The sequence below is a fragment of the Mandrillus leucophaeus genome, unplaced genomic scaffold (assembly GCF_000951045.1).
Source record: "Mandrillus leucophaeus isolate KB7577 unplaced genomic scaffold, Mleu.le_1.0 Scaffold308, whole genome shotgun sequence".
Taxonomy (NCBI): Eukaryota; Metazoa; Chordata; class Mammalia; order Primates; family Cercopithecidae; genus Mandrillus; species Mandrillus leucophaeus.
Genome location: NW_012103232.1, coordinates 1,337,098 through 1,350,570, shown reverse-complemented (window position 1 = coordinate 1,350,570; position 13,473 = coordinate 1,337,098). Strand labels below are relative to the sequence as shown.

General features: G+C 48.8%; 1 protein-coding gene across 1 annotated transcript in view; it reads right to left on the bottom strand.

The window, feature by feature from the left end:
* Positions 1 to 1,115: 1,115 nt before the first annotated feature.
* Positions 1,116 to 13,473, bottom strand: part of LOC105544779 (Ig heavy chain Mem5-like) — a 160,746-nt gene continuing 148,388 nt past the window's right edge. Inside the window, 5 exon segments of the mRNA XM_011987363.1 lie at positions 1,116 to 1,265; positions 1,734 to 1,831; positions 9,928 to 10,143; positions 10,146 to 10,235; positions 11,627 to 11,649. Of these exon segments, the coding sequence (XP_011842753.1) occupies positions 1,116 to 1,265; positions 1,734 to 1,831; positions 9,928 to 10,143; positions 10,146 to 10,235; positions 11,627 to 11,649 (577 nt within the window).

Below are 13,473 nucleotides of genomic sequence, written 5' to 3'. Positions count from 1 at the left end.
ACCCTGTCTCTGTCAAAAATACAAAAACTTAGCCAAGTGTGTTGGCAGGTGCCTGTAGTCCCAGCTACTCAGGAGGTCAAGGCAGGAGAATGGCATGAACCTGGGATGCGGAGCTTGCAGTGAGCCAATATCCTGCCACTGCACTCAAGCCTGGGTAACAGAGCAAGACTCCAGCCCAAAAAAAAGAAAACAAAGAAAGAAAAAGAAAAAATCTAGAACTCAAGTGATGAATATCAACTTAGAAAATAAAACCAAGGCCAAATTTTTGAAAACAGGAAATAGTGTGATACTATCTTTTGTGGGAAGAAATTCTTGGCTTCCCCCAGAATTAGAGAACTGGGGAGAAAGAAGCCTCAGCTCAGAATCTGTGACTGGGCTAGAAGTGTGCTCAAGGTCAAACTTTCCTCCTCCCTTCAAAGGAAACTGCAGTTTTACCAGTGAGCCCAGAGTGAATATTCACTCCGCCATCCACCCCGGGAGATCCCTTTAAACCAGGAGTGCACAGTGAGGACAGAAACATGAATGTGCACCAACAAGTCCTGAAAGTTCAGAGGGTGATTCTCAATTTCTCCTTGGCACACAGCAGAAGAATTGTGTCTCTAGGTTCAACACAGATGACACCCAGTGCTTAAGCCTACACCCCTTGTGACTGATCCCAAGGAGTGTTGATTAATCTAAACCAAAGGCTCTGATGTTCCACAGGCAGAAAAGAGCAAGTGGACTGCAAAGAGAATCTCTCATGAACGCAGCACCCTCATAGCCCATACAGAGAGTTCTTACCATGATGCCAAGAAACTGAAGACAACAAGCCAGACCTCACACACATTTACATTTTCCTTCTGATTTCAAACGCCCTCCTTCAGCCCCTCCTCACAATCAGCAGGGATAACCTGGAGGCTCCTGGGACTGGATGAGTCTCCTTGTCACTTATACTCTCCAGCGTCAAGTCTTTAGAAACAAAACCAGCAGGATAAGTCATCAGAGTGACTCACCCACTCCTACTTTAGCTGAAGCTGAATGATGGGTTAGTCTCCCAACCCACACTGTTTCATACATGATCCCCAAATCTTTCTTCTGGGTTGACAAACCTTCCTACAGCTTCTCAGGCCAGAGTTCTACACTGGCAAAATCACTTTCAGGAAAACCCCAAGCCTCTTTCCCAGCAGGAACCCAGAATCAGGTTTCTCTACAATGAAGCTAGCAAGTTTTCTCCTCAGGAAGTGAGTTATTTCATGGTACATACCGCTTTCTTTCCAAGCTCTTATCTGCAATTATATAAAAGAAAACATGAGAATCAGATTCTGCTGTGTGCTTCACATAGATCTGTTATTCTCTGGACAACGATAAAAAACCAGAAGGCAGTACAGTGATTGAGTCATAGGTCAAAATCCCCAAAGACTAGCACAGAGGATAGCTATAGAAAAACAAGACCTCTATTCACAGAATTTACCTTTAAATTTAATTTGATATGCAAACGCACAATGCTTCATCCAAGGAGGAAAACTGGTATTGTGGAAAATGCCTCAGTATTCCAGTTGATAATGGATGCTGTCATTTAGAAGCAGCATAGCATACCAAGTATCAGTTGGGAAGACACTCCTACTGAATTCCAGCCCCACAAAGACAATAGTGTACAGTGTACATAATGTGCATTGCCAGGTTTTCAAATCAAAATTAATTGAGAAGAATTAGGAAAGCAAGATTGCTGTGGAAGCCAAAAATGTGGGTCTTACCTGGACATCACCATCATCATCATCATCACCATCTTCATCATCATCTTCATCTTTGCATTGTGGTGAACATCTTAAAAACAGGCCGTCCTCAGGAAGAGCTGGAAGGACACAGAGGAAAGATCAGTGCACCGGAGGTTGGTGACTGTGAGTCACTCAGGGAGTTTTGCTGGATGTGGTGTATGGAGGTGGTTGATTAACAAGCATGGACTGAGTTGATACTGAGCTATTCCCCTGAGAGGAAGAGGGATGGCAGAGGATGGGAGCAGGAAAGACATGAGACATGGTGGTCTTGGACTTGTACTAGAGGCATCGGGCAGCAACACAAAATAGTCAACCAAAAATGGAAATAAATGCACACTGAGGGTCAATGGAAGAGTGCCTTCCTGCCTGTCAAATGTTTTGAAAGTCTACAAAACAAACAGCATTTTCTTAATGTATTCAAGACCATGTCAGTACACTAGGATCTAATTATGCTGATGCCACATTTAACATCTATTTTAAAGGATTTATTACTTGATTAAAAGCCTATTTTATGGGTGAAATGGACTCAATTTTACCCAAATTACTCTATTCTATTAATCACAATTCTTTTTCATAGAGATCATTTAAAAATTCAATATTAAAATGCTATAATTAAAAATAGTGATGATTTCCCATTTGTAAGTCATCTTCTGAAATGACTTCTACACACCTTTTTGGGGCCCTGTGATCAGGGGCTTCAGCAGCTCCTGTGTGACTCTCCCTGGGCAGATTCCCTAAAAAATCAGGCTTCATTCAAACAGGCCAAGCTCACACAGCCTGCTCTACCTACACCAGTGAAGCTGAGAGACATGACTTTGAACACTTTCTACCATGAAAAAATGTTCACGAGTATGGGGGTGATTTTTGGTTAACTAGTTTACATAAAAATTATTTTTTTGGCTGAGCACTCTGGCTAACACCTGTAATCCCAGCACTTTGGGAGGCTGTGGCCCTCTGTGGCTCCCACATCCAACTTTCCAGGCTCTACAGTAGTGGATTCTGATGTTGCAGCAGCCACAGCCTCATAAATATCAGATTCATAACAGGGTGCCACATTCCCCCCGCACCAGCTACAGGTGGAGTCAATACAACAGGTCAGTACACACCCCATGGGGCACCCACACTCCTCTCCACTCCTGCCTGAGACTTCGATGAAACTGAAATGGTGCTGTCCTAGCAGCCACACTACTGAGGCTGGCACAACACTTGTAGAAGCAGCCTGACCCCAGGCAGATCTGGGGCCTCAGCCCTTACTCTGCCGCCACCTCCCAAACTGGCTGGTCTATGAGGTCGGGGACCTGCTGTCTCATTGAAAAATAAATGAACATGACAAGCGCCAAGAGGCACAAAAACTGCTGTGAGACAGCAGAGTTGGAGCTCCTCCTCCTTCCACTACCAGCTACCAACTGAGGGCTGCTGGCCCTGGCTGATGCTTATAACCACAAAGCTTCCTATGTCACCTGCTTACCAGGAAACAGCCAGGTCAGGCTAGTGACTCACAATGTCCAGCCCCACAGCCCCATGCAATACCTCACAATGCCCATCCCTGCTGTTGCCCACCTTGTGGCCACCCTGCCCCTCTGTGATGACTGCACTACTCAGGCTTTCATTCACCCTGGGCTGCCTGAGCTTTCCAGTCCTGAGGAAAGTGTGGGGGAGTTATTACTGGAAGTCACCCTCAGCAAGAAACTCAATAGAAAACCCTGGTACAACCGGGAGTGGTGGCTCATGACTGTAATCCTAGCACTTTGGGAGTCTGAGGGGGTGGATCACCTGAGGTCAGGAATTCGAGACCAGCCTGGCCAACATGGTGAAACCCTGTCTCTACTAAAAATACAAAACACTAAGCTCAGTGTGGTGGTGGGCACCTGTAATCCCAGCTACTCGGGAGGCTGAGGCAGGAGAAGTGCTTGAATCCAGGAGGCAGAGGTTGCGCCAAGATCACACCATTGCACTCCAGCCTGGCTGACAAAGGTGAAAGTCTCAAGAAAAAAAAAAAAAAAAAAAAACCCATTTACTAAGTCAGTTCCAGGAGCATTTCTGTTTTTCGAAGTCTGACTGCTTTCATTTGCTCACCAAATGTAGTTATACACAAGTTTTTGACTACTTTTGTAACTAAATGCTTCTCTCCTGTCTTATAAGTGTTAGTTCTTATCTGCAACTCCACCATAGCTACCCCCAGGGCACTGGTCAATAGAGAGTCATGGCTGTGTATCCTGAATGAAAGCCTGGGACACATCACACTTTCCCCTCCTGGTCTATAAAATAGGGACTGAACACATCCTTCCCATCTCTGTAATGCTATGACTTACCAACTCCCTTTTCTCCCTCTGTTTCTTCTTTCCATGGCAGGGGTACTCAGATGTTTCTTTTATTTACTTATTTATTTTTTGAGATGGAGTGTTTCTCTGTCAACCAGGCTGAAGTGCAGAGGCCCGATCTCGGCTCACTGCAACCTCCACCTCCCAGGTTCAAGCGATTCTTCAGCCTCAGCTTCCTGAGTAGCTGGGACTACAGGCACGTGCCACTGCATCTGGCTAATTTTTGTATTTTTAGTAGAGATGAGGGTTGCACTATGTTGGTCAGGCTGGTCTTGATCTCCTGACCTCAGGTGATCCACCAGACTCGGCCTACCAAAGTGCTGCTATGACAGGCATAAGCCATCACACCCAGCCTCAGATATTTCTTTCACTAACAAATCATAAAGCATTACCTTCTTATACAAAATTAAGAACCCCATAGTGGGGTACCATTGTCCTCATAGGATAAAGATGAATAGTCAACACCTGGCAAGCATTATGTGCCTGACAGTGTTCCAACTGTGGCATACTCATTTAACCTTCAGAAACAGTCCCATTGTACACAGTTTACAACATAAATCTGGATGGGAAAGTCAAGTAACTTCCCCAAGGCCCCACAACGGCTCAGTGAGTTCAGGCAGGTGAGCAAACAAAGGCTTAGAGTTGTCTGAGGCTACACTGCTGGACAGTGGATGAACCTGGAATACAAAGGCTCATTCACTGTCCAGCAGTAGAGTTTAAGTAGAGTTTAAATTTTATTCTGGAAACATGAGAGACAATGAACCACACAAAGGTGAGAAGTCCCTATCAGATGTGTTTGCTGTGAGGTCTCTGCACAATAGAGGACTGACGGAAGCAATGGGAACAATTAAGAGACATTACGTTGGGAGGCCGACGTAGGTGGATCATTTGAGGTCATGAGTTCCAGACCAGCCTGGCTAACATGGTGAAACCCCATCTCTACTAAAAATATGAAAATTAGCCTGGCATGGTGGCGGGCACCTGTAGGCCCATCTACTCAAGAGCCTGAGGCAGGAGAATTGTTTGAACCCAGGAGTTACAGGTTGCAGTGAGCCAAGATCATGCCATTGAACTCCAGCCTGGATGACAGAGAGAGATTCTGTCTCAAAAAAAAAAAAAAGAAAGAGAGAGACATTATGTTCATCTGGAAGAAGGGGTAAGGCTAAAGGCAGTGGAAATGACTGCAGTGGATGGAAAAGTCTTGTGATCATTTGGGAGAGAGAACAGGAGGCGCTAGATGATTAGATGTGGAAGAACAGGGCAAGTAAAAGGAAAAACAGGCTGCCGAGGCTCTAGTTTGAAGGACTGGGTAAATAGCAATGACTTTCTCCTACACAGAGAATGTAGCAAGAGGAATAGGTATGGGGAATAAGATAGTTTTCAGCTGGGCACAATGACTCACACCTGTAATCCCAGCACTTTGGGAGGTCAAGCTGGGTGGATTATGAGGTCAGGAGTTCGAGACCAGCCTGGCCAACATGGTGAAACTCCATCTCTACTAAAATTACAAAAATTAGCCGGGTGCGATGGCGGGTGCCTGTAGTACCAGCTACTGGGGAGGCTGAGGCATGAGAATCACTTGGACCCAGGTGGCGGAGTTTGCAGTGAGCCGAGATCATGCCACTGCACAATAGCCTGAGTGACAGAGCGACACTCCGTCTCAAAAAAAGAAAGATAGTTTTGGACTCAAGTATTGCATTGAAATGGAGCTCTCTGCTAGAAAGTTAGGTAGAAACCTCTGTAGGCTAACTCCACTCTGTGATATCACAACTCATGTTTTAAAAAATACACACATGAAATCAAACCATTACAGAAATTTCCTAAAATTTACATACTAATATATGACAACTTTTTATTTATTACTTTCTTAGAGTAACTTTGAATTTACAATCATAGTGAATGAGGTGTCCTGTAAAATAAAGCTGTTATATAAAGATGACATTTAAATTTTATTGTCATCAGAGCACATAAAAAACAATTGAAGCCATGGGTATGGCAGGGGTTGCTTTAAAAAGCTGTGTCTAATGAGGGGAGTTGGAAAGAAAGGAGACTTGGGGGCCGGGTGCGGTGGCTCACACCTGTAATCCCAACACTTTGGGAGGCCTACGCAGGTGGATCACCTGAGGTCAGGAGGAGTTCGAGACCAGCCTTGCCAACATGGCAAAACCCCTTCTCTACTAAAAATACAAAAATTAGCCGGGCGTGGTGGTGGGCACCTATAATCCCAGCTATTCAGGAGGCTGAGGAAGAAGAATTGCTTGAACCCAGGAGATGGACTTTGCGGTGAGTCGAAGTAGTGCCACTGCACTCCAGCCTGGGTGACAGCAAGACTCTATCTAAAAAACAAAATAGAAAAGAAAGAAGACTTGGGGAATAGGGAGGTTTAAGTGGCATTAAGTAAAGCCTGCAAATGTGAGCAGTGAGAGTCAGGGTACCTGAGTGTTCATCAGAAACGGCTGATTGGGTAAGTCTCATCACAATGGAGCTGGTGTCTGCTTCTCATTTCTGTAACTGCTGTACCTAACACAGTACCTGGTCAACAGGGACTCAATACCTAATACCCCAATGAACACAGTAAAATTCTGCCAGTTCAAAACTATGTCCATACCCACCAACTTCCCTTGTGGAGTTTTACTTTTCACTTCCTGTAACGTTTTGAAGTTTATCCCTCCTGCGATCTGTATCCATAGTTTCTTTTCTTTGTATAACTGAGCAGCGCTCCACTGTATGCACAGACCACATGGGTCTATCTATTCTCTAGCTGACGGACACTTGGGTTGTTTCCAGTTGTTGCCTCTAGTGAATGAGGTTGCTGAGAACATTTATGTATATGTCTTTTTGAACACATGCTTTCATTTCTTCTAAATAAATTCCTAGGGCTGGAATTGCTAGGTCAAATAGCTAGTTTATGCTTAACTTCTTTTTTTGCCTTTCTTATTCATAGAAAATATTACACTGATACATAATATTGGACATTTCTATGAGGCACATGTGCTGCTTGCTTCTGTGCATCCAATATGTCATCATCAAGTCAGTGTATCTGGAGTATGGCCTGGAGTATTTATCATTTCTATATGTTGTGTATATTTGAAGTTCTCTCTTATAGCTATTTTGAAATATACAATACATTATTGCTAACCATAGTCACCCTACTCTGCTATCCAACATTAGAGCACACTCCTTGCATCTAATTGTTAGTGTGTATTCATTGACCAACCTCTCTGCATTCCCTTCTTATACCCGGAGGAGAGAGGAAGGAGGGAAAGGAGCTGTGGGTGGCTGAATTAGGGCCCAGGGATGGCTGTGTCCCAGTCCCGGGACCTGTCCATGTGCTGTGTTGTGTGGCCACAGGGGCTTTACAGATGTGAGGATGTGAAGGAGCCTGAGGTGGAAGATGATCCTGGGTTATCTGGGTGGGTTCAAGGTGGGGTCTTTATAAGGGAAAGAAGGAGGCAGGAGGGTCAGAGTGAGAGCAGGTGTAGGGGTGGAGGGAAAGAAAGGGAGAGAAAGAGGGAGGGTGAGAGAAGACGGTGGGAAGAGACAGAGAAGGGTGGGAGAGAGACTTGAAGATGCTGAGTTCTGGCTTTGAAGTTGGAGGAAGGGGCCAGGAGCCCAGGGTGTCCTCTAGAAGCTGGAAAAATCCTGGAAATGGATTCTCCCCAGAGCCCTCAGAAGGAGCCTGGCTTGGCTGGCACCCTGATTTTAGACTCTAGGGTTCATTTTGGACGTCTGACACCACACCAGGGAGAGAATCAATACGTGATGTTTTAAGCCTCTAAATTAGCGGTCATTTGTGACAGCAGCCACAGGAAAGTCAAACAGGAGCCATCGGAGAGACTCCCTAGGATGCCCCGAGTGTCCCTCCCTGGCCCCACCATCAGAAACACAGGCCTGACCACTGCTGGTGTCCCCACCCCTCTAACACACTGCTCAGCAGGAACCATGCAAGAGGGGCTGGGTGTGGCTGGGCCATGTTCTCTCCTCCCACACCTTCTTCTCAGAGAGCAGCTGGAGCCCCAGACCCAGGGAGCCTCCCAGAGAAATTCCCAACACAGGACCTGGTTTTCCACCTGAGGCTCAGGATCCAAGGGAGAAGTGTTTCCCAAAAATGATGCTTCCTCCCAAGATGACCAGTGACTTTCTGCACCAAACATCTGAGAAAATCTCCATGTCCTAGGGCTGCCAGGCAGTCACCTGTGCACATGTCAGAGCCTAAATCCCATCAGTAGTGAGGCCTTGGGTAAAACACATCCCCACTTTTAATTATGATGAGATGCCTGGCCTCAGCATTGAAAACACCAACTTGGCCGGGCGCGGTGGCTCAAGCCTGTAATCCCAGCACTTTGGGAGGCCGAGGTGGGTGGATCACGAGGTCAGGAGATTGAGACCATCCTGGCTAACACGGTGAAACCCCATCTCTACTAAAAATACAAAAAACTAGCCGGGCGTGGTGGCGGGCGCCTGTAGTCCCAGCTACTCGGAGGCTGAGGCGGGAGAATGGCGTGAACCCGGGAGGTGGAGCTTGCAGTGAGCCGAGATCGGGCCACTGCACTCCAGCCTGGGCCACACAGCGAGACTCCGTCTCAAAAAATAAATAAATAAATAAAACACCAACTTCCCTCAAGCAAAGACTTGTTTAATCTCTTTGAAATGATGGAGCACACCAGCCTGAACAACATGGTGAAATCCTGTCTCTAACAAAAATACAAAAATTAGCCAGGCATTCTGGCATGTACCTGTAATCCTAGCTACTCAGGAGGCTGAGACAGGAGAACTGGTTGAACCTGGGAGGCAGAGGTTATGGTGAGCTAAGATCGTGCCATTGCACTCCAGCCTGGGTGACACAGGGAGACTCCATCTAAAAGAAAAAAGAAGAAACAAATGATGGAGCACCTATTACCCTTCTTGCACTGGTTCCTGGGGAGCTCAGAGCCTATCTTTTGTAAAGATCCTTAGCCTCTTGCAGGCCTTTCATGTGTGTTTCCTTCCTGGTTTTCTCCTATTTTTCTCACACCTCTGAACCTGCTGTCAGGTGAAAAATCAAGGTAGGCCCAAAATTTAAGAGCTCATGAATTTGATGGTGTTGGAGTGTCCCAGACAGCCCAGCCCTTGTGGGTGGGGAGTTGGGCAGAGAGGAAGGAGGGCATTCCAGGGGGCAGAGCCAGAAGCAGAGGGACTCCAGGCCTAGAGTAGGATTTCCAGGCTGAGGAAAGAGAGGCCATGGGTGGGGAGAAGGTCCAGGACAAGGACAGAGAGTGTATCTGGAGGCTCAGGCAGAAATAGCTCCCTCCAGAAGGCAGGCAGCGAGTTGGAGGGTGAGCTGCAAGGAGGAAGGGTAGGTGGGAGAGAATGGATGGACCGGTGTTCAGTGAGCCGACTCCTCCTATCCTGGCCTATTTCCCCAGGGGACATGCCTGGGAGCCTGTGATCCTCTCCTCCAGGCTGATTTCCCACTGGTGCCAGGATTCCCCCAATGCCACACTGAGCACCCAGGAGAAGCATCAAATTATATGAGAGATAAGAAATGAAGAGAGGCAGCAGGATTTCTAGTTGACAAAGGATGTTTATTGAGGGTTTACTGGCTACAGGGAGAAGGGCTGGACGGCTTGGGATGTAGAGAGACCCCTCCGCTGGGATCCTGCAGCTTCAGGCCCCTGTAGGTGGGTTGAGGGTTGGAAACCTATGAACATTCTGTAGGGGCTACTGTCTTCTCCACGGTGACATTTGTTTGTGGCTGGCCTATTTCACTAAGTATAATATCTTCAAGTTTCATCCATGTTGTAGAAGATTTTTGAAATCAATTTAAAAATAATTAACAATTAAAACCTATTAAGACCTATTCAAAGTAGTACATTCTGCAGGGTCCACTGTCTTCTCCACGGTGCTCCCTTCATGCGTGACCTGGCAGCTGAAGATGTTGCGGGACCTCCACTGCTCAGGCGTCAGGCTCAGGTAGCTGCTAGCCATGCACTTGTTTCTCTGTTTGGAGGGCATGGTCATCTCCACGCCCTGGGTGATGGGGGTACCATCTCCCTTCCAGGGCACCGTCAAGATTCCCGGATAGAAGCACTCATGAGACACACCAGTGTGACCTTGTTGGCTTGGAGCTCTTCAGAGGATGGCAGGAACAGAGTGACTGAGGGAGTGGCCTTGGGCTGATCTGTGTGGACAGAGGAAGGGGTAAGAGATGACAGGGAGTGTGCGGTGTTGTGGAGCGCCTCTCTCTGTCTAAAGTCTCTGGGAGGGTTCATGGTGTGGCCATCTGGTCCACCCAGGGTCTCTCCCTCCCTCTTAATTCCCTCCTTTCCACTGGAGCCCTCTGGAGAGCAGACAACCCTGCACCTTCCTAGGGGCCTTCCCAAGTCACCTTCCCAGGCATCCTGGCCCAGTCATTTCCTCTGCAGCCTCGGTTTCCCCGTGTGTACCCAGGGCAGGTTGTGCTCCCTCCTTCCTGGTTTCCGGAGTCTGAGTTTAGAATCTAGGAGTCTCTCCCACAGCACACAAAACTGTCCTGGCACAGTGTGGGGAGGCCCAGGCCTGTCATGGCCCGGAGCCTCCCGCCCCCTGGGGCAACAGGCTGTGCCCCAGCTTGGCCCACTCACCTCTCCTGGTAAAGCACAGGCTCCACCCAGACAAACCCTGGGGCTCTGCCGTGGCCCCCGTCCCACCAGCCCGATCACAGGACCCTTCACATCCGCTGGGTTCTTGGGACTGCTTGCCCAGACTTCGGGGTCACCATAGTCCCCATGCCCACCCCAGCAGCCTCTGATGCCCCTGGACTTCACCTGGTGGCCCTGGAGTTCTCTGCACCCACATTTACTCCCCGCTAGTCACCTCCTGAGTCTAAGGTGCTCTTCCTCCAATGAAGGCAGGAGGTCCACCCGTGAACAGAGAGATACTGGACCCCAGAGGTGACGGGACTCCAGGGACAGACACTTCTCTGCCCCAAGAGACCCTCTCCTTTCTTCTGACTGTCCTGGGAGAGTTGGACTCTCGGACCTCGCCCAGTCTCATCTGTTCCTCGGTGTCCCCAGGTCCTGACCCAGCGCAAGCCACAGAGCTACAGCCTAGACTCAGAGTCCTCTCTGTGCCTTCCATTGGTCTCCCCTTGGGGTGACCCCTGTGTCCCCAGTACCCTGTGTGGCCCTCCCAGGCTGGAGGAGCATCCAGTCCTCAGCCTAGACTCTGGGTTCCTGGGGACTGTCTCTAAGGCTACTGCAGGGCCCCTCATCAGAACTGGCCTCTGTCCCTCACTCAGACATCTGCTCTGGGAGAGGGGAGGAGCCCTGACCCTGCCCAATCCCAGCACAGGCACTGGGACCAGGCTGTGTCCTGCTGTTGGAACCTGAAGGCGGCTGCTCCCACTGTGGGGGCCCTTCCTGCAGGATACCCTGAGACTAGCCCGCTTCCCTCAGACTCCATGGAGAAAGGAAGGGCTCCATGCTTAAGACTTGGAGGGCAGAGGGGAAGAAGCCCCAGAGAAAGAAAACAGACTTTTCCAGAGACAGGAGAGGGTGGGACAGGCTGGGGAAAGTTGTCAGAGCCACCTACCTAAAACGGTGAGCTGGGTCCCGCTGCCAAACACATGCCTCGGTGAATTATGCTTGGATTGAAACCTCCAGGGCCAGCACCTGGGGCCAGTCCAGGAGCTGTGCTGGAGCAGGAACCTGCTGGGTGTGAGGGGCACAGGGCTGCAGTGTAGAGGTTGTGACCTAGGCACAGGGCAGGGGGTGCCCAGTATCCCAGTAGTGTCTCTGTGCCTGTCCCTTCTCTGCAGCAGGTGCCGCCCACAGCCTTGGAGTCACCCCAGCCTGTGTCCCAGTCTCTGAAGCTGTTGGTGCTGATGGCAACGCTGGCCCAGTGGGTCCCAGCAACTCCCTGAGTGACACATCCCCTCAAGCAGCTGTGTGGTGTGGCTGAGGAGTGCTGAGCTGGCTCAGACCTCCTCAACTTCACTTGGCCCCACTTTAAGGGCCTCTGAAACCCACCACAATTGTCCCCAGTCAAGCCAGGCTGACTTCCTTCCTGGACCAGGACACTGGGTCATTCCCGACTCAAGACGAGATTCTTCTGCTTTTATATCTATCCAGGGAGATGCAGCTCAGTCTCACATTGTTCATGAAGCCTTTTCTGATCATTCATTCCATCTGTCCATCCGTCCATCTATTCATCCGTCTTTGCATCCATCTATCATCTGTCCATTCATCTATCCATTCACCTGTCCGTCCATCCATAAATCCATCCTGTTTACCAGGCACTGTTTTGTGTACTGGTGACATGGTGTGGTCCCCCATGCTCTCACCCCCTTCTCTCCCAGGTCATGGCCAAAAAGGCACTCCTCATGGTAATGTCCATAGTCCTTCTGCTGTACCTGGTGTCTCTGCTGGATGTGACACGGGGCTGGTCCCTCCTTCCAGTGACTCTTTTCCCCTTGGGGTCTGACTCCCCTTTCCTCTTCCCCTGGCATCTGTTTCTCCATGGCCCATGCCCGGCTGCTGACTCCCCCAACCCCCACCCAGTCGTCTTTCTTGGCCATCTTCACACTCTGTGACCCCTACTCTTGCCCACATGGTGAGGCTGGAGTCAATCCCAGCTCCAAACCCTCTCAGCTCAACTGCCTACTGACGATGCCCAGTGAGCTATCCAACAGGACTCTCAAACTAATCACATCCAGAGGAGATGACCACCTTCCCCTAGCCCAGCTCATTTTCCACCTTCAATTCATCACAATGACCATGGGCAGTCTCAGCCCCTCAGCCAGAAACCTGGAGTCCCTGGACTCAGTCACCTCGCCTCCCACACTGAAATGGCTTCTGCGTACTTAGCTACTACATCTAGACATTCCCTTTTTTTTTTGTTTTTGAGACAGAATTTCGCTCTGTCGCCCAGGCTGGCGTGATCTCACTACAACTCTGACTCCCAGGTTCTAGGCAATTCTGTCTCAGCCTCCAGAGTAGCTGGGATTACAGGCATGTGCCACCACAGCCGGCTAATTTTGTATTTTCAGTAGAGATGGGATTTCACCATGTTGGCCAGGCTGGTCTCGAACTCCTGACCTCAGGTGATCTGCCTGCGTTGGCCTCCCAAAGTGCTAGGATTACAGGCATAAGCCACCATACCCGGTGACATTCCCTTTAAAGCTAAAAGAAGGCTCAATATAATTAAGAAACAATAAAACCACCTTCTGAGACTCCAAAACCACAAGAAGAGTGAACTTTGCTTTTCTGGATTTTAATCTCAAACTCTCTTTGGTACAAGGATGTGGTGTTGAGCTGGGGCTTACTGGGTGCAAGCTCCCTGCCAGGGGTTCAGACCGGAGTGTTTCTACCTTAGAAGCTGGTCTAGTAATTGGTGATTGGTTTTGTGATGTGAACATAAGATTTTTCTTTGTTTATTTG